At 42.4% G+C, this 23,897-nt stretch overlaps 1 protein-coding gene and 1 long non-coding RNA gene across 6 annotated transcripts in view; one reads left to right on the top strand and one right to left on the bottom strand.

The window, feature by feature from the left end:
• The window catches only part of LOC120096632 (uncharacterized), a 59,935-nt gene extending 45,199 nt beyond the window's left edge, over positions 1 to 14,736 (top strand). The window contains exons 3-7 of one of the 2 annotated variants that reach the window (XR_015637097.1): positions 6,901 to 7,102; positions 9,520 to 9,631; positions 12,779 to 12,867; positions 14,126 to 14,226; positions 14,484 to 14,736. This is a non-coding gene — a long non-coding RNA (uncharacterized LOC120096632). The remainder of the gene's footprint in view (positions 1 to 6,900; positions 7,103 to 9,519; positions 9,632 to 12,778; positions 12,868 to 14,125; positions 14,227 to 14,483) is intronic. The other variant, XR_015637098.1, reaches the window with a different exon arrangement.
• Positions 1 to 23,897, bottom strand: part of Clnk (cytokine-dependent hematopoietic cell linker) — a 181,587-nt gene that overhangs the window by 26,149 nt on the left and 131,541 nt on the right. For 3 of the 4 annotated variants that reach the window (XR_015637096.1, XM_087584568.1, XM_087584569.1), the window contains exons 12-15: positions 19,808 to 19,835; positions 16,468 to 16,486; positions 13,396 to 13,477; positions 10,011 to 10,051 (exon numbers count right to left, since the gene is read on the bottom strand). Coding sequence is in view for 3 of the 4 variants with exons in the window: in XM_087584568.1 (XP_087440694.1) it covers positions 10,011 to 10,051; positions 13,396 to 13,477; positions 16,468 to 16,486; positions 19,808 to 19,835 (170 nt within the window). In the remaining variant the exon portion in view is untranslated. Of the gene's footprint in view, positions 1 to 512; positions 639 to 10,010; positions 10,052 to 13,395; positions 13,478 to 16,467; positions 16,487 to 19,807; positions 19,836 to 23,897 lie in introns of those variants that run through there. The other variant, XM_087584570.1, reaches the window with a different exon arrangement.

Here is a 23,897-nt window from a genome sequence, read left to right as displayed (position 1 = left end):
CCCAAAAAACAAAAAAACCCCAAAAACCACAAAAAATTAATCATGTCACAGCAAAATGAAAAGAAGAGAAACCCAGACACATACATTAATACCTTCAACATTAAAAAAACAGGAACTAACAATCATTAGTCATTGATGTCTCTCAACATCAATGGACTCAATTTACCAATAAGAAGATACAGGCTAACAGACTGCATATGTAAACAGGATCCATCATTCCACTGTATATAAGAAACATACCACAGCAACAAATACAGACATTACTTCAGAGTAAAGGATTGTAAAAAGGTTTTCTAAGCAAAACAAGCTGGAGTAGCTATTCTAAAAACAAATAAAATAGACTTTCAACCACAAATCTATCAAGAGAAATGTGGAAAGACACTTCATACTCATCAAAGGAAAAAATCTACCAAGATGATGTCTCAATTCTGAACTTCTATGCCCAAATGTAAGGGTACCCACATTAATTAAAAAAAAACTTTATTAAAACCCAAATCACACATAGAACTCACATAATAATAGTGGAGGAGTTTTACATCTCACTCTCATGAATGGACAGGTTACTGAAACATAAACTAAACAGGTAAACAGTGAAAAGCGCAGATTTTTATGAACCAAATGGATTTAACCGACATCCACAGAATCTTTTACCCCAAAATAAAAGAATATATCTTCTTCTCAGTACCTCATGGGACCTACTCCAAAACTGACCATATAGTTGGGCACAAAGCAAGCCTCAAAATATACAAGAAGATTGAAATAACCCCTTGCCTTCTGTCAGATCTTCATGGATTAAGATTGAACAACAGAAACAGAAACCCCACATACTCATTGGTCAAGGAAGAACTATGTTGAAGTTTGCTCTTTTGCTATGTATTGTAATGCCAGGTGCAGGCCCCCAATATCTGATTGCCCCAGACAGTCTGCATGTAGACCTTAGTGATGCTATGTAACTTTATCCCAAGTTATTTCTTTTTGGTAAATGTAGATGCTAACAGCCAATAGCTGGGCAAAAGAAACAGGTGGGGTTTGAGGTTCCTGGGCTTAGGATCAGAAAAGAACCATGAAGAGGAGAAGAAGTGAGGAGGAAGAGACAAATGACACAGGTTAGGAGTCAAAACATGGCCCTGTGGGCTGGCCAATTGGAATTTAGACCAGCCCAAATGAAACAGTAAGAAATAACTCAGGGGTATCACCAGAAAAGTAGATTCAAATGGCATAAATGGTAGATATCTGCCCAGTTCTTGTGCTGTTTAAAGCTTATCGTAAATAATAAAAGTTGCATGTATTTATCTGAGAATTGAATGATTGAAGACAGGGTAGAAACTCTTGATAGGAATTAAAAATTTCTACAACAGAAATAAAGAAATTAAAGACTTTCTATAATTCAACAAAAATGAAAGTACAACATACCCAAACTTATGGGACACAATGAAAGCAGTGCTAAGAGGAAAATCCATAGCACATATGCCTTTATAAAGAAATTGGAAAAATCTCACACTAACAACGTACACCTGAAAGCTCTATAACTAAAGGAAGCAAACACACCCAAGAGGACTAAATGACAGGAAATAGTCAAACACAGGGCCGAAATTAATCAATTTGAAACAAAGAGAACAAACAAAGAATCAACAAAATCAGGAGCTGATTTTTTGAGAAAGCCAACAAGATTGACAAACCCTTCATTAAACTAACTAAAAGGCACAGAGACAGTATCCAAATTAACAAAATCAGAAATGAAAAGGGAGACATAACAACAGAAATTGAGGAAATTCAAAGAATCATTAGGTCTTGCTTCAAAAGCTTATACTCCACAAAACTGGAAAAATCTAATGAAATGGATGAATTTTCTAGATACCACATACCAAAGTAAAATCAAGATCAGGTAAACCATCTAAACAGTCCCATAACCCCTAAGGATATAGAAGCAGTCATTAAAAGTCTCCCAACGAAAAAAAAGCCCAGGACCAGATGGTTTTAGTGAAGAACTCTACTAAACTTTCAAAGTATCAATACTTCTAAAACTACTCTGCAAAGCAGAAACAGAAGGAACACTACCTACTGCCTAATTCATTCTATGAGGCTATAGTTAACCTGATACCTACACTATGCAAAGACCTAACAAAGAAAGAGAGCTTCAGACTAATTTCACATATAAACATCAGCACAAAAATCATCAAAATTCTCACAAACTGAATCCAAGAACACATCAAAGACATCATCCACTATGATCAAGTACATCCCAGGCATGTAGGGACGGTTCGATATGCAAAAATCCATCAATGTAATCCACCATATAAACAAACTGAAAGGAAAAAAAAATCACATGATCATCTAATTAGATGCTGAAAAAAACCTTTGACAAAATCTAACACACCTTCATGTTAAAAGTCTTGGAGAGATCAGGGATTCAAGGCACGTACCTAAACACAATAAAAATTATATACAGTAAGCCAATAGCCAACATCAAATTAAATGGAGAGAAACTTGAAGTAAACCCATTAAAGCTAGGGACAAGACAAAGCCCCCTTCTCTCTCTCTAGTCAATAAAGTACTTGAAGTTCTAGCTGGAGTAATAAGAGAACAAATGGACATTAAGAGGATATAAATCAGAAAGGAATCAAGTATCATCATTTGCAGATGATATGATACTATACATAAGCAGTTTTCAAAATTCCACCAGAGAACTACAGCTGATAAACAAGTTCAGTAAAGTGGTTGGGTATAAAAATTAACTCAAAGAAATCAGTAGCCCTCCTTTACACAAATGATAATTAGGCAGAAAAAGGAATTTGGAAACAACACTCCTCACAATAGCCACAAATGATATAAAATACCATGGTATAACTCGAATCAAGCAATTAAAAGATTTGTATGACAAGAACTTGAAGTCACAGAGATGGAAAGGTCTCCTATGATCATGGATCTGTAGGATTAACATAGTGAAAAAATAGCCATCTTACAATCAACAGAGTCAATGGAATTCCCATCAAAATTTCAACAACAATTTTTCACACCTTGAAATAGAATTTTTCAACTTCATATGGAACAACAAAAAACCCACATAGACAATATGAAAACAATCCTGAACAATAAAAGAACCTCTGGAGGAATCACCATCCCGGATGTCATGCTGTACTACAGAGCAATAGTGATAAACTACAGATAAATAGTGCATGGTATTGGTACAGAAACAGACAGATTGATCAATGGTATCGAATCAAAGACCCAGAAATAAAACCACACCCCTATGGACACTTGATTTTTGACAAAGAAGCCAAACCCATACATTGCAGTAAAGGAAGTATCTTCAACAAATGGTGCTGATTTAACTGGATGTCTGCATGTAGAAGAATGCAAATAGATCCATATTTATCACCCTGCACAAAACTCAAGTCCAAATGGATTAAAGATATCAACACAAAACCAGATACACTAAATCTAAGAGAAAATGGGAAATAGCCTTGAACACATTGGCTCAGGAGACAATTTCCTGAACAGAACACCAATGACTCAGGCCATAAGGTTGATAAATAGGACCTCATGAAACTGAAAAGCTTCTGTAAGGCAAGAGATACTGTCAACATGATAAAACAGCAGCCTACAGATCAGCAAAAGACCTTAACTAACCCTATATCCTATAGAGGGCTAATATTCAAAATACATAAAGAACTCAAGAAGATAAACTCCAACAAACCAAATAACCCAATTTCAAAAATGGGGTGCAGAGCTGTGATGGCTATTCCTGGATATCAACTTGACTACATCTGGAATGAACTACAATCCAGGAAGGAGGGCACACCTGTGATCCAGATCTTGAGGCTAGAAGACACAGTCTTCTGACCTGGATCTTGACATGGAAATCTTGAGGCATAGTGGCCTGGCAAAGTAGTACACACATTTAACCCTAGGAGACTGAAGTGGACAGATGTCTGAATTCAAGGCCAGTCTGGGACAAAGCAAGTTCCAGATCCAGGCCTGGTGGTACCCACCTTTAATCTGGACCACACCTTCTGCTGGAGGCCCACATAAGGACATTGGAAAAAGGAAGACTCGCTCTTCTTTGCCTGCTTGCATTTACTTGCCAGCATGCCTGTTAAAACCTACTTCTTCAGGATTCTAGCTTACACAGAAAACCAGGTGAAACAGCTGGCCTATAGGACTGAGCAACTACTAGATTCTTGGACTTCCATTCACAGCTTCCCCTTGTTGTGTTGATTGGACTGCACACTGTTAAGTCATTCCAATAATTTCCCTTAATATATAAAGACATTCCCTAAGTTCTGTGACCTAAGTTCTGAGAACCTTGACTAATACAAAACCAAAATAGAATTCTCAACAGAGGAATCCTAAATGTCCGAGAAGCACTTAAAGAAATGCCCAACAACCTTAGCCATCAGGGAAATGCAAATCAAAACGACCCTGAGATTCCACCTTATACTAATCAGAATGGCTAAGATCAAACACTCGAGGGACAGCACACGCTGGCAAGGATGTGGAGAAAGGGGAACACTCCTCCATTGCTCATGGGATTGCCAACTTGTACAACCACTTTGAAAATCAATCTGTCAATTTCTCATAAAATTGGAAATAGTTCTACCTGAATACCCAGCTATACTGCTCTTGGGCATATACCCAAAAGATGCTCCACCACACCAAAAGGACGTGTGCTCCACAAAGTTCATAATAGCCTTATTCATAAAAGCCAGAAAGTAGGAACAATCAAGAACAATCATCTGAAGAGTGGATATAGAAAAGATTTTTTTTTACACAATGGAATATTATTCAGCTTTTAAAATAAGGTCATCATGAATTTTGCAGGCAAATGGATGGAACTAGAAAATATCATCCTGAGTGAGGTAACTCAGACCCAAAAGGACATGTATGGTATGTACTCATTGATAAGTAGATATTAGCCATAAAGTATAGAATGCCCATGATAGCCCACAAACCCAAAGAAGTTAAACAAGAAGGAATGCACAAGCAAGGATGCTTGAATCACACTTAGAAGGGGAAACAAAACAGTCACAGGAGGCGGAGGGAGAGAAGGGACTGGGTGGGAGAGGGGAGGGAGAGCACAATGGAGAGGCAGGGTCAGGTGTGGGGGGAGACAGGCCCAGAAGAGCATGAGAATAAATGGAAATCTGCAGCTGCAGGGGTTGGGTGAAGAGGGGAGCATCTCTGGAAAGCCCCAGAGACCTGGGATAGTGGGAGGCTCCCAGGAGTCAATGCATGTGACTTTAGCTGAGATCCCTAACAGTTGGGACACTGTTAGGTGAAGAGACTACCTCCTGAAGCCAGGCAGGACCCTCAGTGGAGAGATAAGGATACCAACTGACCCATAAAACTTTTGACCCAAAATTTGTCCTGTCTAAAGGAAGTGCAGGGATGGAACAGAGACTGAAGGAAAGGCCAACCAATAACTGGCTCAACTCAAAACCCATTGCATGGGCAAGCACCAATTGCTGACATTATTAATGATACCCTGCTATACTTGCAGACAGGAGCCCATCATAACTGTCCTCTGAGAGGCTCTACCCAGCAGCAGATTGAAACAGATGCAGATATCTGTTGTTGTAAAAATATAAAAAATAAAAAAAGTATGGCTGTCTTTTATCTCCACTGGGTCCAGCATCGCGGTGCCCCAAGATATCTGCTGGATATCTTAATTCTCAGTCAGCAAAGTCTCTCACCAGCTTTGCTCCATCCTGTATTCCACTGCCGAAGGCCTCTCTCTGAGCCTGGCAGCAATCTCTCTACCGATCTAGCTCCCAAGGCAGGTTTCCATGCCAGAAACACACATCCCAACTCCTCGGTGGCCCAGACCAGCCGCTCCACACTCACTCACACTTAAATCTACACATGAAAGAACACACAATAACCTTTGATCCAATTGTAAGATATAATTGCCCACCTAAACATACAAAGCCCTGTACACATCCATCCCTTAAAAACATTTGTAACAACCTGTGAAGGTACAGCATGGAAACTTAAAGTCACCCGCCATATTGTCCTGCCAGGCCTCCTTCTATCTTTACCTGACTCACCTGTGACATCATCCCACAGATACCCACAACCAAACATTGGGCAGAGGTCAGGGACACTTATGGAAGTATTGAAGGAAGGATTGAAGACCTGGAAGGGGATGGGGACCTCACAGGAAGACCAACAGAGTCAAACAGCCTGGTCCCTGGAAGCTCTCAGACACTGAGCTACCAAGCAAAGAATATACATGGCTTGGAACGAGGTGCCCGGCACATATGTAGCAGGTGTGCAGGTCGGTCCCCACAGCTGCCTTGTATTGGCCTCAGTGGAAGAGAATGAGCCTAATCTGGCAGAGACTGGTTATTGGTGGGGGTGGGGAGGGGGACCTCTCAGAGGAGTGAGGGAGGGACCTGGAGGGGAAAATACTTGGGATGTAAATGAATAAATAATTAAAAAATCTTCTATCAAAAAAAAGTCCTAGGGGTGTGCGGATCACATATCCAGAATATAAGAGAAATCACACATGAAAAGCGGGGGCCAGGCATCGTACATTCCCAAGAGAAAGCCTACAGACCTTTATTAGAGAGAACAACATTGGCTTAAAAACTTTCATGTAAGTTATGCTGGAGCAGAACACAGGGTAGGGATGTGTTATTTAAATAGCAGTGGCTGTCTTTCCACTGTGGCTCAGAACAGTAAGCACAAAGTTGAGAGGAGAAATCAGCGTTATCAGCATTTCCTATTACTCAGTTTGTGCTTTGCGCCCGGCAGAACTCAGCGATTATGAATTTTTCATGATATTATGGCAACTGATTCATTATCGCTCAACCCCGTATGCCTTGCTTAAATATTTAAGAAGTCCTATTTTTAAAAAGTGCAGTTGGCAATAATTATGCATTTATGGTCTGTTCACAGAACTAGTTAAATGGAACAATGTCAAAATCGCCTCGCAGTTCCCCCCTGAATGCCACTGGTTTGGATCTGTGTCGGACGATGAGTGCATGAGTGAACGATTCTAGGCACGCATGCTCTCTGGATCCCAGTGCAAGAAGGAGTCATCGATTCTACCCCTCGGAATGAGAGCAGAGTCCTTCCTACAGGAGACGTTGCATTTGAGGTTGGTCATCCCACAAAGCCTGGAAAAGGGATGGTGGCACTAATGAAGAGATTGGTAAAAGATTAAGAGAAGAATGTGGGTGGTGGACACCCCAAGAGCCAGCCTGATTAAAGCAGGCTTGCAGTGAGGCTGGACTGCTGCCAACAACTTCTAATTTTAAATTAAATCCCAATTTTAATTAAAATTTTTTAAAAATTAAATTTAAATTGCAAATTAAAATTCTCACGCAGCTCCATGTTTTGGCATGAACTCTGACCCTTGCTATCAGCTCGAGGGTGCTAATTTATGAGAGCTGTAAATATTACTACAGAGAGAATTGCACATCTGTCTGGGGCCACTTACAGTACAGCATTTAAAGAAATCAGGCATTGTGTCAGTACTCATAACTTACATTTATACACAAAAGTTAACTTTATGGGGATAAAAGCTACACGCATGTTTTCAAAACAAAAGAAAATTAAACTAAACTAAAAGCAGACAAAAAATTTCATCCAATTTTCCAAATCTAAACATCGATTTTGTTAGTATCTTGGCATTATAAAAATCCCCTTCTGGTATATACATATAAAACATATAATCTGCTTACTTGGATTCTTTATAGTTTAGCTTGAGTTAATTTATAATAGATTGGGCCGATTGCATTTATCTGTAAGGGAGCTACCCAGAAATAAACTAAAACATATCCAAGATTTTTTTCCATTTGTAATCATATACTCTCGTATATGATTGCCTACCTTTAAGGCAGCTACGTGAGTCCCAGTGGGGGTGCTGAACCCACTAAACTGTGAGTGTAAATGCCACATTGTCTTCTGCCACTGTCACTGCAAAGTCTGAAGACTCAGAGATGAACTTGCGCTCAGCAGAACGGATATTTGCTTAGTAAGCTGGTGGAGAAGCGTTGGAGGGTCAGTGGAAGGACAGGGTCTCTCTACTGGCTATCTTTCGGGAGTGGCCACATTCTGAGTGCTGACCATGTGTTTAGTGGGTGTTTGTTGGTGGAAAGAGAAAATAATGGAGACAAATCATTTCCCTTGTCCTCTCCAGGTTTTCTTAAGAAGCCTCACCTCCCTTGTGATGTCTTTTCTCCCACAGCAGCCTGCATAGCACTGTCTGGCACTATGAATTCTAGCAGCAGGGAGGAAGTCAAATGAATTCTTTCTGAGGTGTTTCTTTTAATATTATTTCATTTATGTGGATTGATGTTTTGCCTGCTTCTATGTCTGTGCACACAAATGCTGTTCTGGACAGCGGACTGGACTCCTGGTGGGGAGGGCCTTTCCTATAACACTGTGGTTCTAGATTTTGCTCGCTTTGCTTTGTATCCTCACATGCTTTGATCTCTAAGATTAAGGATCTCCAATCTGCTCTAAAGTATGATTCTCTCTAACTCCGAAGCACCTTCAAAACTCACGGGTCAAGCCCTTTCTGACCCTGTTCATCTCAGTACTCTCCACATGGACACCCCAAACCTTCTCATCTTCCAATGCTTAAATCTGACCTTCAGCACTCCTGTTGCTGTCAGTGGAGTTCCAGGGGTGGAAGGAGGAGGCCCTGAGTTAATCACAGCTTTCTTTGACCACTCAAACCAGATGTGTAGCCTAACTGCAATCTCAATTCTTGGGAAGTAGAGACAGGAGGATCAGGAGTTCAAGGCCAGTTTAGGCTACACAGTGAGTTTAAGACCACCCTGAATTACATGAGACCCAGCCTTGAAGAAGAAGCAGGAGGAGGAGGAAGAGAAGGAGAAGGGGGAGAAAAATCCCTTTTGGGGGGAAAGTGCCATCACCTGTGCCTTAGCTGTTTTAGTGTAGGGCAAACTGAAATGAGGCATGATGGGAGCAAGCACGTAGTTCTGAAGCTCACTGATGTCATTTGGGGAAGAGAAAACAGGGAAGAAAGAAAAGAAGGGAGGACATTAAAACGGGTGTGTCAAGAAGGCAGCTAGCTGAGTGTGCCTGGTGTATATTGTACTGATACTAATATATGAGGTTTTGTTTACGTTCTATTAGCAGGAGAGTAAAGCACAAAGGATTAGCTGGACTTTAGTGGCCCTACTGAAGAGAGAGAAGCAGATTTGGGATCAGAGCAATGGAGCTCTCCCCTTTCCACTGCACCCCGTAGTCTGCTGCTCTTAGCCCCAAATGCTCTTTTCTGGCTCAACAGAGAGACAAAGACACAGCATCTCCCTGGCACACAGAGTAATCAAGAGGGGAAATGCACACAGCAGAAGTAGCTGAGACAAACGTCATGGGCAGACACAGGGCTGTGTTTCTACTCAGCTTCTTGTACAGATACGTTAGCCTTCTGAGTTTTACACCATGATCAGTAAGAGGGATTGTTTAAGATATTAAGGTCATTTTAAAAATATCATTTCACAGATTTCTTTTCTTGAGATAAAGCTATGTTACTCCCAATAGGCTGAAGAAAATCATCCGTAAGTGTGGGCGAAGACGGAGCGAGCACAGGGTACCCACAAAATGTTGGTGACTCATGGTGAATCCATCTCACTTCTGGCAAAGACCAGGTGTGGTATGTTCGCATCAGTTTACTCAGTTTAACCGCTACATCTACTTTGCCAAATACATCCGAGGCGGCTAAAGACACACACAGCTGAAGACACAGATATTTCTCTTTTAGGAAGAGCTGAGCCTATTGTACTTCTGTAAAGACATCAGTACCATGGTTTATAATGGTAATGCTTATAAGAGGATTATTTTATTATGAAATAAAGCAAAAATTAAGTTCTGTCCCTTTAACACACAAATGCAATACAATGAAAACGAGAGAGTCACGAGTGTACACATCAGCTCAGTGGCTCCAGGTCACAAACATCCAGTCACTGTGTAGGACTCTCATGGAGTGCTGGCTTACCTGGTTATATCACGATCCTTACTTACAGTGCCCTTACCTCTGGCTTGTTTATTGTGCTTTCCTGGCATGTAGGAAGAGCTAAAGAAAATGTCAGAATTGTTATTTTAGCATCCCTGTGACAGCCAAAATCCCACTTATGGACAAAGTTAATGGCAACATCTTTTATACACTACTCATATTTTACTGAACTCGTTTAAAGAATTGTCAGTTTTCTAAATAGCGGGGTGTTGGCTTTTCCTGTCCTCTCTCAAGTCTGACAAGTGTAAGCCATGGGATTAAGGGACTGGTGGTCACAGTGTTTCCCTTTGTTCTTTCTGCGAGAACATACATGTCATAGCTCTTTGCTCTGTTAAGCTGAGTGTGGTCTTGCCTCTTAGCTACACATGTAGACCCTAACCTCTGTGTGCGTGGGGCTCATATTCTCTAGAATTTCTAGTTGTGGAGAGTCAGCTACAGACAGGAAGAGGAGCACAGAAGTCCATGCCTTCTGAAAATGGGAGCTGGACGAGAAAAGAATTCAGGGGATTATAAGGAACTCTGCACAAAAAGGGGGATTATGAAAATATAACAGAAGGCTATCAAAACAGCAATATGCACTTCTAATTACAAATGGGGTATGGCCAGGACCACTCACCCAGGTCTGCACTTTGCACCTCACTCTAATTTTTTAGTTCACTTTGGGTTACAGTCAGCATCAGCGTAAGCTCCAGGTTCGTCTAATTACATGAGCCATGCTCTATCCCAAAGACTGTGTTGTGCTATTGACGGGAGCCTCTGGGCTAATTAAAAGCAATTTGACCTTTTCTTAGTGCCAGTGAAATCAACTGAGTAAGTATCTGCTTTTCGTTGTCCCTGCAGAAGCCCAAGGACCTTACAATTGGCTTTATAATTGAAAATACTCGCAGGTCATATGAGGACCAGACAGTGCGGCCATCACTGCTTACATTTTTGACATCCTGGCTCTCGACTACCAAAACCCATACCCCCTTTCAAGGAGCTGATGTATTGTTTCTGTTGAATGTCTAAGGAAAAGATGAGTTGCAAAGTTCCTCTTTGATTTTAAAGAATTTGTAGAGAATGCTGAGATGGAGTGTCCTTCCAGAATGTTTTAGGTACTAAGCGCATAGTTCATAAGAATAAACACGAAACTCTAAACAACTAAAGCTGACGTAAATGTAATGATCCAGCTAACAAACGTGCCGAGCACTTTCCAATGAGCCTGTGTTTGGGGGACTATAAAATGAAGGAGAGGTAGTTTATGCTTTCGCAGGGAGGAGTTTATGAAGGGAAGACATGGCTGTCGAGAATCCTAATGGACCTGACAGATATCTCCGAAAAGGTATAAGGTGTCAGCTCCTGTGGTGGCCAGAGGTCACACAGGTGAAATTGCTCAGATTGTAAAGGCTGGGGAAGCATGTTCTGGGAAGGTGGATAGCACTGGAAGACTCAGAGATGGAAAACCATAGGCTATTCTATAAGATCCCAGGAAGAAAGTCCCACACAAATGGGGTGGGACGGATACTCTCTGTATCAAGAGAAGGCTCCTTCAGTAGTCCTGGCAAGAGCTGATGTAGGCTAGTCTATGCAGAGAGGTGGGGGGAGAAATGAGTATATTCAAGACATGTTTTAGAGACTAAATTTTAAATTAGAAAAAGGTTTGATGGAAAGAGTGAGAAAGAGGGGAGAGGGGAAGAGGGAGAAAGAGAGGGAGGGAGGGAGAGAGAGAGTGTGTGTTTGGGAATGACGTTAACGTTAGAAATCAGAGCAGATTTCAACACAATCATCTCGTGATGCCTGTAACTTCAATAAGGGGAAGGGCTGGCTGAATAATGGATGCACAGGTCTTGAGCCAAGCAAGGGGGTTTGGTGAGGAGATGGAGACATGGGAACCATTGACATGGGGATGCCATTTGACACTGAGACATGAGATTCAGGCCTTCTGTGACACAGAGAGGCCATAAAATGAACTCAGAAGTACCACCAGCATTTAGGGCTGTTCTGGGAGATAAGTCCTAGAAGGAGACTTGGGAGAGGTGACTAATTAGGAGAACAATTAAAATCAGACTTTGTGTAATAAATCAAGCCAACAAAGAAGCTGAAACCGCATGAAGTAACTACCACAGGTAGCGGCCAGATGGAGAAGCCCATTATCTTCTCATCCGAATGTGACTTTCCTTCTTATTAGAAAATTGCAGTAAGAAAGAATGTTGGGCCAGATTGGGATTTATGAAGCAAACAGGCCCCTAAGAGCTACAGAGCAATGGTCCTAACCTCTGCAGGCCAAAGAATGAGGAGTTGCTGAAGGTGCAGAACAGGACATATTAAAAAATGAGGCAGGCAAGGGAAACGGGTTTGTGATGCTCCAAGGTTCGCAGCCTGGCATTGGACCGAGAGCAGCTGTTTGCTAGGCTCTTGTTATGTTCCTGGCTCTGTTTAAGGCCAAGACACCAAAACCGTACAAACCATGCCATTCACCAGTGGTGATATCTATCAGTCTGAATCCAGTAGCTCCCTCCTAACAGCCCTTCTCATCTACCACTCATGTGCCACTCCAGTAAACAGTTATTAAAAATCAAGGTTTTGCTTCTACTATGGGCATGCATCATGAGAGCCATGACTCTTGGGGCAGCGTTGCTAGAATCAAGTTGCTATGGCAGCATGGGATTGGGCTGTGGAGTTGCCCTTAACTTCAGTGGTCAGGAACTCTGTCTCTTTGGACTTCATTGTTAAAATCTGAGGAATGGGTGATGTGATACTCTGGTTCTAACCTTGCATGTGACTGATGAACATAAGTTTTTCTCACAGGGAGAGAAGTAAAATGGGGAAAGCAAACAGAAGAATCGAGGGATAGCATGGTGACTGGAGGGCATCTGACGAGGATGTAATGTGTAAAGGTAAGTGCTGAGAACTGAGGTCAGAGTTGCATGGCACCAACCCAGAGTCCTAACTTTGCAGGCTCTAGATTTTAAGAGAGCCATTAATTATTTATATAGAGTCACCTTGGTCAGGGAATCACCTTTGATTTTCCTCGGTTGATGTCACAATCAACTGATCAGAAGTGATTACATCAACAGCTGCTCACCAACAAGGATTGTTGAAGTGTGTCTGTGGGCTTTGCTGCAGTCATGAACTGAGAACGGCCAGAGACGACCCACTTTTTCTGCAAGACTCACCCAACTTCACCCAACTCAGTTAATATTCAAGTTTTTACACCCCTCATTTGCCTGTAACATCCAATCATTTATAAATAGCAGAGAGACATTAGTAGATTCCAAGGTGGATGGAGATGGCCATGTTTTCCAGAGCAGAAGGTCAAACATTTCCAGTTTCTTTTTAAGTCTTGTTGCCACTGTGTAAGATCTAAGAAGACATATGTCTGCTTCTTCTCATCTGATCCCTAACAGGTGTTTCTGACTTCTTACCTGGCAATGGCAGGTGGACTCTTCTGAGTGTTTAGGCTTGGTGATGGGCAAGGAGATTCTGGCTTTGTCTGGTGATGAGATTCTGGAAAGTATGACGTGTTTGGGTCAGAATGCACAATGAATACAATTGAGAGCTTTTGGGAGTTCACTGGGATGGCTATGGTTTAAATTATTTTATTATTATTCTGGTGCTTTGGGAGACTAGAAGTAGCACCGTGTGGAGGCTGTAAAAATTGTATGGACTGTTTATAATCTAAAGCACACATGACTGGATTTTCCCAGGAACACAGACTACTACATTAGAAGGCATTTTAGGGGTTAGTAAAGGTGAATTAGTTTTGAAAGACTTAGGTTTTATCATGAATGCATCCACCCATTCCTTCACTTGTTGGTTCATTCACACAATTCATCAAGTCTTTGCTGTGCACTTATAGAATGGGTTTTCCCCTAGAATCTGGAGTTCCAGATGTGGTTCTTAAATTCAAGGGGACCATGAGCAAGCAGAGCAGGAAGAACATTTTGGACAGAATGAGTGACATAAGGAAAATAAATTATGCTTTAGGATGTGGGGCTAATTTTGTGTCCCTAAGGAGGGCCTTTCTGAAAGGTGACTGGTGAGTGACATTCTGATGAGAGTATTAAACCAAAGGACCTTTGTGGGGGTTTTCAGGGTCTAGGGATACCATTGCCTGTGCAAACCACTTGTGTTCTTATTCTCATCCTGTGACAGGACGGGTGAGCTTCCATGGTTCTGATGTAGGCCAGCAGGTACCAGCTGGGTACAATCAGAAATCTGTTTTCTCAACGTTTCCTCCTTGGTTGTTGTGCTAGGTAAGTTTAACTGTCAATGTCACACATCCTTTGGTCATCTGAAGAAAGAGCCTCAGTTGAGGAACTGCGTAGATCAGAGTAGCATACACATCTTTGGGAGGGGAGGGTTATTTTGCTAATCGATGCCGGTGGGCCCAGCCCACCACAGGCTGCACTTTCACCAGTCAGGTGGGCCTGGGAGATCTACAAAAGCTTGCTGAGCATAAGCCTGGGAGGTGGGTCAGCAAGTGTCATCCCACCATGGTTCTTTCTTCTAGGTTCCTGCCTTGCTTTCCTGCCCTGATTTTCCTCAATACGACACTGTGACCTCAAAATGTGAGTTCATGAGCTGGAGAGATGGCTCAGCGGTTAAAAGCACAGACTGTTCTTCCAGAGGTTCTGAGTTCAATTCCCAGCAACCACATGGTGGCTCACAACCATCCGTAGTGGAATTTGGCACCTTCTTCTGGTGTGTCTGAAGACAGCTACAGTGTACTCATATACATAAAATAAATAAATCTTTAAAAAAAAAGTGAGCTTAATATCCCTCCTTCCCCACAAACACACAAGTTACTTTTGGCCAGAATGTTTAACCATAGCAACAGAAGTCACAAGAACAATCACCAAGTTCAGCCATGCCTCCACACTGGAGTTACTTAGCACACCATTACTGTTCCTGTTTTTCATCATGGATGCATTTTAAGCAGCCATCGATCCTCATGAAAGATACTGAATATACTCTGACGTGAGATTCATAAAGCACTTTCCCAGTTGTGACGGTGAGCATAAAACCATGCAAGCATGCATACAATGACCTAATTTGGGTATCATTCCACACTCGGCCCAAGGTTGACCACAGACTGGACATCTCTTACTGCAGGGACTCTGATTACTTGAAATGGTGTTTGAGTCAGTGATAGGTCCATTAATCACACACCCATAAAATCACTTCTTATTATCAACCGCTACTTGGAGCATCTGCCCTTCTGGAGCCTAACAATGCCACATTCTTACATTACTAACATCAAAGTGTGATGTTAGAATACCTAGATGTCTTAGTATACTAAGGTTCATCATAGATCTCACTTGGTTTTACAGTTACTTCAGTTGTTAACAAATCCCCAGTTCTCTATCATGACCCTTAGAATTCACAGACCTGAGTAGGCCCTGCTTCCAAGTGTTTTAACTTCTTCAAAGTACAGGGCAAAGCCAACCAGAGACTCATGGAGGAAATATGACTCAGCCCCACATGATTTTATTTCAACTAGACACAAGCTAGAGGGAACTTCAGTTGAGAAAGGAACATCCCCCCCCCCATCCCATAAGACTGATCTTTGGGGCATTTTCTTGACTAATGATTGATGTAGGAGAACCCAGATCACTGTGAGACGTGCCACTTCTGGACTGGTGCTCCCTGATGCTATAAGAAAGCAGGCTGAGCAAGCTATTAGGAGCAAACCAATAAGGAACCTCCCTCACCCCTGCCTCCACGGTCTCTGTATCAGCTCCTGCCTCTAGGTTCCTGCCTTGTTTGAGTTCCTGCCCTGATGTCTCTCAGGAAGAGAGTATGACCTGAGAGTTTTAAACTGAAACAAATTCTTTCCTCCCCAAGTTGTTTATGGCCATGGTGTTTTATCACAGCCTTAGAAAACCAACTAAGGCACTTACTTGGTGATTTGGAAAAGATCTCAGAGTCCCAATCCATTGCTCCTTCACTGTCCAATGTCTGCCGCACTAACTCTCTGGGATATGGAGCTGGCCTTTTGAATGACAATTTATCATTTAAACTAATGGGGAACAAAATTTCCAAGGTAGGCAGGAAGGTATGTTATATTCTCAGGATCCTGCTATTTATCAAGCTTTGCATGTTTGTATGTTAATAACATCAACAGTGCACACACATGTGTGTGAGGGCATGTGCATGGGTGACATTGACTTCAGAGAGACATCAAGGTTTTCTCAAGGACCGTGGGACAGCAGTGCATCTCCCAAGTGGCAGGAGGTTACTATGGCTTCTTTTGGTTAATGCAGGCAGATAAAGACACTTGTCCTCCTCCTGATATAAATCATTTCCCTTACAATACAGGATATTGGGATGGCCTGCAAAGTCTTACATTCATCTGTGGATGACATCACCACACACAGATCTCAGGCTTTGAACCCTTATTTTCCACCCAATGCTCACCCTATGGAGCTAGACCCAGAACCCAGTGAGATGGCAGTGGGGTGAACAAAACAAAACAAAACAACACAAACAGTTACCTTCTTCTGCTTCAAGGACCTGTGTTGGATTAGAAGAAGATAGAAAAGACAATGGTGAATGGGTGCAGGTAACAGAAAATTTAACCTAATGCCCTGAATATTGGGAATTTTATTAGTAGAATTTGGGAAAAAATAGTACAGACTTTTTTTTTTTTCGGAGCTGGGGACCGAACCCAGGGCCTTGCGCTTGCTAGGTAAGCGCTCTACCACTGAGTTAAATCCTCAGCCCATAGTGCAGACTTTTAAGGAGATCTGCAAATAGTCTTCCTAAAAGACTATGTAAAGCCCAAGGTATTATCTTCTATGTATGATGCAACAGATGTGGCCAGTGGTGTTAAAGGATGATTTGACTACTAGAGAACTACTCACTCATAGTTATCAAGTCTTTAAAATATTCTTATTTGAACAATTGTCATGGGGAAACACATTTTCTGTGTAATCAAATCTGGCCAAGCTGTAAGGATACTCATGACATTGTTCCATAAAGCACCGGGACATTGGAAATAGTCTTCAGGCCCAGATAATACAGTAAGAAGCCCCTGGGAGATGGCTCAGTCATTGAGGGTGTTTGCTGGGCAACTGTGAGGACCTGAGTTCTGATCCCCATGACTTGTAAAAGTGGGGCATGGCTACATGTGCCTGTAGCTGTAGCCATGGGGGGTGGGGAGCCAAGATAGGTAGATCCTTGCCTTGTCTCTGGCAAGCTGGGCTTTGCTAAACTTCAGGGTTTGTGAGAGATCTTAAGGCACTAAGACGGATAGCAACAGAAGAAGCAGCTTGACATCTTCCTCAGGCTTTCACACACACACACACACATACACACACACACACACACACACACATGGGCCTGCACTCCCACACACATACCTACATGCATACACATACCACACACACACATGCACACTCATACTCATGCACATGCATGCATGCATCCCACACAGGCACCCATGCATACACATGCACAATGCATGTACTAACACCAGCACTAATGCACACACACACACACACACACACACACACACACACACCTACCTTCAATCCCACAGGAATTATTCATTTTGGACCTATACTGGGTTACTGAGGTATTATGCAGGCATAGAAGATATTTATACAAAGAATGGAGTAAAAGCACACTATCCACAGGTTGCATGGGGTTTGTTTTAAGTGTCATATGCATGTGGGTTTGAAGAAAGACTGTAAAGAAGTGAAAGTCATGTTTGACTATGAAGTGTGAGGTTTCTTTACCTTTTTGAAATTTTCATTTTAAAAAATGAACAGAAAATTATTTTTAGACACATTCTGACCACACTACACACACACACACACACACACACACACACACACACACACACACACACACACCTACCTTCAATCCCACAGGAATTATTCATTTTGGACCTATACTGGGTTACTGAGGTATTATGCAGGCATAGAAGATATTTATACAAAGAATGGAGTAAAAGCACACTATCCACAGGTTGCATGGGGTTTGTTTTAAGTGTCATATGCATGTGGGTTTGAAGAAAGACTGTAAAGAAGTGAAAGTCATGTTTGACTATGAAGTGTGAGGTTTCTTTACCTTTTTGAAATTTTCATTTTAAAAAATGAACAGAAAATTATTTTTAGACACATTCTGACCACACTACACACACACACACACACACACACACACACACACACACACACACACACACACTTTCTCCTTTGAGACAGGGTCCCAGTATGTATTTGAGGTCTCAGCTTAAACAGGCACTCCTGCCTTAGTCTCCTACATGATGGGATTGCATGTGGGTTCCACCATCCGTGGCTCTGCCTGCAAACTCCAAGGAAACAGAGAGCTTTACATTGTGTTCAGCTCCTCACTGCAAATCATTTCCAAAGTCCTTTCCAGACACTGCCCACTGCCTCTGCTAGGGAGCTCCCAGGAATCAGATAGACAAGGAATTCATGAACAGGGGGGGGGGCATGGACAGATGGATGGAAAAGTCATGATATGGTTAGGAACCTTCTGAAATGAAAATGTTCTGATAATAAATAAAATCATACTTTTTCTTGGGCATAAGGAAGGTTTATTATACCTTCCATCAAAATTTCAAAGGGCTGTGAAATCTAGAAATATTGGGAATCATTGTTTTACAGATAAGTTACAAAGAGGCGGGACTCTCAAAATTTCCCAGAATGACCCTGAGAATAAGCTGAGCTCGAGCCCAGCTCTCCTGATTGGTGTTGGCTCTGGAGACAAGAAACCTTTAACAGCAATTTGCTGAGACGTGCATCCCGAGTTTCGTTTGATGCTAACCAACAGAAGGCCCCTTTATCTTAAAGACCTCAGCATCCCCAGGATTCTGGAACGAGGGTGTGTGTATAATGGAGAGCAAATCAAAGCTAATCCACAGGCCAGGTATAAAGGGTAATGAATCTATTCTAAATGAGGGCTTTGAAAGTCTTCCCACTGAGTATTCCGCAGCAGTTCAAAGTGCTCAATCAGAGGCAGCAGGAGCACTCAGGCTTGTCAGAGGCGAGGGGAAGGAGACGTATAACACCCTCAGTGGCCTGCTTCAGGGAGAGCAGTTGCTTTATTTTTGTTGGGGCCCAGCTGGTTGTTTGGCTTAAGGGCTCAGAATTCCAAATCAAATACAATTAGAAAGCCGTCGTGAAATCTCTCTAGTTCTATTGTAACTTTTTGTTTTCTGTTAGGGAACATATTTGAGTGAGGCAGAAGTGTTTTTCTCCTTTGTTTTTCCATCTCCCCTTTCTTTTGCTTCTTAACCTTTAAAAACTTATTTTTGGTGCCTCTACTTTTCCGGCAGAGTCACAGCTGAAGGGACAATGGGATCTCTGGGCAGGGTCCCCTATTCTGCCAGTTGGGGAAGCTCTGACGGTGGATTCCTTCCGTGCTTTCACTTAGGGCTGTGTGAAGACCACACGGGATCCAGTCTGCCCTGACTTGGAAAACTGGAGTTCCGTCTGTGCCTGAGTCCAGGCCTGCGATTTCTGCTGGAATAGATCCTTTTCTGTGCCACGCAATCAAGCAGGGGCTTAGCGTGCCCACAAGCATGGTCCTTCCCCTTCCCCTTCCCCCTCCGCTTCCCAGCAGGCTTTTTTTCCACACTGGAGAAATGTCTCCAGTTGCAGCTCACACAAAAGCAGGCAGAGATCTTGGTGAACTCTAAGAATCTGGCTGTTAGGATGAAGCCAAGTTCTAACAGAAGTCTGCCTGCCCCACCCCCAAGAGATGCAAAGAAAAGAGGCAGTTCCTTGAGCCCCCTGTGCTCCCGCAGGTGATCAGAACCTTGCTTCTTGCTTCTTCCCCCTTTTGTTAGACAAAATAGCTACTTACCTTACTGAAGTCTTTTGAGCTCCTCTGCCTGTAAGAAAGAAAAGAAAGATGCTAAATAAAGGCAATTTATCATGAGCAAGATAAAAATCCTTGTGAACCTTATAAACCTTTGATTACATTTTCATGGCCAAATTAACAGCCCATAGTCCAGTGTGGTATTCAGCACTGCCCTATAAAAGGAAACCAGGCTGTTTTTCTTGTAATTTTCCAAGGGAAGGGAGAGGTGCTAAGCGAGCATGGAAGCTACTAACAAGCGAGAGCGGAGGCACACGGAAGGTCCTTTCTCACTTTCAAAGGGCTTGAACAACCCCCCCATCTTCCCTGACACCCGAGCTTCCTTGCCAGATTCCATCAGCTCATTTAGACCTCTGCTTAGCCAGTTCTCAGGTTCTCACTTGGAGAAAGTGAGTTTTAAATACAAAGCTGTCAGGGGCACCAAGATCCCTAGATGGTCAGAGAAAGAAGGGGGTGACGAAGAGAGAACAGACAGAAGAAAAACCATTAAACTAGATAGGAAGGACCTGACTGTGCTAGGTGAATGGGCTGCAGAGCAAGCATTGAGTGTTCAGTATGTGGACAAGCCTCCAGTATTCGTGTGTGTGTGTGTGTGTGTGTGTGTGTGTGTGTGTGTGTGCGCGCGCGCACGAGCTTGTGCATGTGGAGGCCAGAGCTTGGCAGTGAGTTCTTCCTCCATCACTCTCTTACCTTATCTTTTGAGCCAGGGTCTCTCACTGGTCTCTCATAGGCTGGTTGGCCGGTGAGCCAGAGGAATCTCTGTTTCCTCGAGTGTTGGGGTTATAGGCATATCTGCTGACACAGCAGGCTTTGTATGTGGGTGCTTTACCCCCCCTCCCCCCTGAGCCTGAGGAAAGTTTGGCTTGCTGGGATTTGAACCTGCACGGTCAGCATGAGTAGTACACAGAAATCAAATGCATTCATTTTACAAAGCCCTCTTAATATTTAAGTAGATCTAACTGAGTGTGTAAGCAGAACTTGCTCTCTGAGAGTCCCTAAGTTCTCTTGCTTGATTTTATTTATATGTATAGGACAAGGCTGTCCTCTTGTTAGACAAAGCCTTTCAATGTTTGAAGTCACTGATGTACCTCACATATTGACTGGGATTCCAGACCTCTCCATCTGATTTGTTCTCACTCACAGAAAGGCAGCAAGGGCATTCATCCTGGAGGGTTACTGGAAGAAGAGCATGAGACAAAACCTTGAATCTGTGGCATGCAGTGGCTAAGAAGAATGCCCTATGTGGCCAGACTGGTGAGCAAGCCAGGGCTGAGGAGTATTGTCTACCTGTCTGGGTGTGAGAATGAAAAGGAGAGCTTGCCGAAAGGTTAAGGTGGCTTTGCTACTCTGAGCGAGAAGTTGAACATCTAAATCATTGGAATTAGATTGGATCAGGAAGCCTGACCAACCTTGACTGCTGGTCTCATGTCCAAGCAACTCCCTTGCTTTGGGAAATGGTATGTTTGAGTTACACCCAAAAGAGTTAAGAACATAATAAACACTTGCATGCAGAGGTTCATAGAAATGTTATCCATACTAGTCAACAAGTGAAAGCAGGGCCAAGGATCCTGCTTAGTGGGTGGGTGGAGTGATTGCTTAGAGTGCCTTCCGTTCTTTCCCTAGCACCACATAAACCAGGCATGGCGGTATAGGCCCATAATCCCAGCACTGAGGAGGTAAAAGCAGGAAGCTTAGTAGTTCAAGGCCAGCCTCAGGTACATGAGACTGAGTCTTAAAAAAAGGCTTCCTCAGTCTAAAGACTTCCTCAGTCTTAATGCCTTTCCCAAGTTCCTGTGGGATGGGCACATGTAAAATAAGAGATATTATGGATAATGAAATAGAACCAATATCCAAACTCTTTATTATTTTGTGGCTAAACTAAGATTAGCCTTAGTATTGTCAATGTTTGAGATTCTGGTGTGTCAAAGACACTGGTGGATGGCTTAATTTAAGATGTAATATGTACAAAGTACATTATATCCTTTCCTTCAAATGGACTCAGGTAATCTTGTACAATAATTTTTTTTTTTTTAATGCAGAAGCCGAGGCTGGAGAGAAGGCACAACAGCTAAGAGTGCTTATTGCTCTTTTAAAGGACACATTTGTTTCCCAGCAGCTACAAGCATTAGTTGGCTTATAGCTGCCTGTAACTCCAGTTCTGGGGGTTGTGTGTAGGGTGTGTGTGTTTCATCTGGTACTCTCTTCTGGCCTCTGAAGGAATCCGAATGCCAGTGATGTACACACACACGCGCGCACACACACACACACACACACACACACACACACACACACACACACACACCCTCTCCCTCCCCTACTCAAATAAATACAGAAAATACATATTAAGAATAATAGAAGTGGCTGGGTGTACTGACCCGTGCCTAGCATCCAGGAGGCAAGAGACAGGCAGATCTTTATGAGTTCGAGGCTAGCCTGTCTACAGAGGTAGTTTCAGATGCCCAGGACCACACAGAGAGACCCTGTCTTGAAAAACCAAAAACCAAACCAAACCAAACCAAACCAAAAAATTCCCAAACCAAATCAGCCAACCAACGAAAAGTCATAGAAGCGACTTTAAAGTTGTAGTTTTAAGTTACAGTACTCATGGTGTTCAGCCCTGTTGAGAGTGTGAACTGTGTCCTCACATTTTCCATAGTTACATATTGACTTTATTAAATCAACGAAAAGTGTGACAGGAAGTTCGGCTTGCTAGGATTTGAACCTGCACGGTCAGCATGAGAAGCATTCAAAAATCAAATATGTTCAACCTGCAAAGGCCTTTCAGATATTTAAGTGGATTTAACTGAGTGTGTAAGCAAATCTTGCTCTCCAAGTTTCTGTATACTCACTTGATTTCATTTATATGTGTAGGACAGGTGGGGTGGCTGTCCTCCTGTGAGATAAAGCCCTCAATGTATAAAGTCACTAATGTACCCCACGAATCGAGTGGAACTCCAAGACAGGTCAGCTCTGGGATCTTCCGCATTAATAAGTTGAATTTTCAGGCAGAACCCCAGCACTCTCTGACTCCTTCCACATAGAGCAGGTGGATGCCTGGAGGGTCCTTTGTCCTCCTCACTGGCTCAGGTTGCTTCTTGAGGGCATCTTTGCATTTCTTTAGTTGCCCGTGCTCTGTCTGCCAGAACTGGTCAATTAAAATGTGACCACAAACACACAGGGAAAGTTCTAACATTTGTCCCCTTGATATAACAGGTGCTCAGTTTAACTTTAAAGATACTGCTATCTTCTACAAATACGCACTTTCTTGAACATTCTTTAGTCATTGGCATAGTTTGAAATGGATTGGACTAGGATCCTTCTGGGTCATCTATGGCCTCTGCCTCCTTAATAAACTAAATTTCCTCCCTGAACCCCAAATTTAGACAGGGTTGTTGAAAGTTCTACTAAAACAAAACAAAACAAAAAACGTTTCGACTAAGACCGTACTTCCCGACTGTGTACACTCTGATGGTTACACTTGGCTTCATATGTAGCTTCTATTCTGAGATCGCTATAGGATGCCCAGTGGGATCTGACATGATTCAGAGAGATGCTGTGTTTCTCCACCCAGTTTCTCCTAATAGCACTATCTTATAAACCTATAATAATAATAATAATAATAATAATAATACATTTGACAATATGTATTAATAATATGTATATATAATAAAATTCATATAATAATGGTGGTGATAGCAACAATTTATGCTTTCAAACCCTTAGTTTCCATTCATAAATGTGAATTGGTACACCTCTGTCACTCATACTTTCTTTCCTTTAAAGGGCAATGCTTTTCTGATATTAACAAAGATTTCCTTCACTTCCCAAATCATTGTAGTATACTTTGGGGTGAGCCGGATTCCTTGAATAGATGTGATTCTGGTGGGGCTGGTAGAGAAGGAAGAGTGCTAGCCAGTCACCAGGGTGTTTCATGTCCTAAATATGAGATGCTGCACTTAAACTATGTTTTGACTGGACCCCAACCCCAGCCCATCTAGTTCACTGAAACCTGAACGACACACTGTGGTACAACGAGCTCTGTATTTCTGTGCCCTCGGTATATGGGGTGCAGTAA

The sequence above is a fragment of the Rattus norvegicus genome, chromosome 14 (genome assembly GCF_021556685.1).
Source record: "Rattus norvegicus strain SHRSP/BbbUtx chromosome 14, alternate assembly SHRSP_T2T, whole genome shotgun sequence".
Lineage (NCBI taxonomy): Eukaryota > Metazoa > Chordata > Mammalia > Rodentia > Muridae > Rattus > Rattus norvegicus.
The sequence above is the reverse complement of the archived record's forward strand: the minus strand, read 5'-3'. Positions and strand labels throughout refer to the sequence as shown.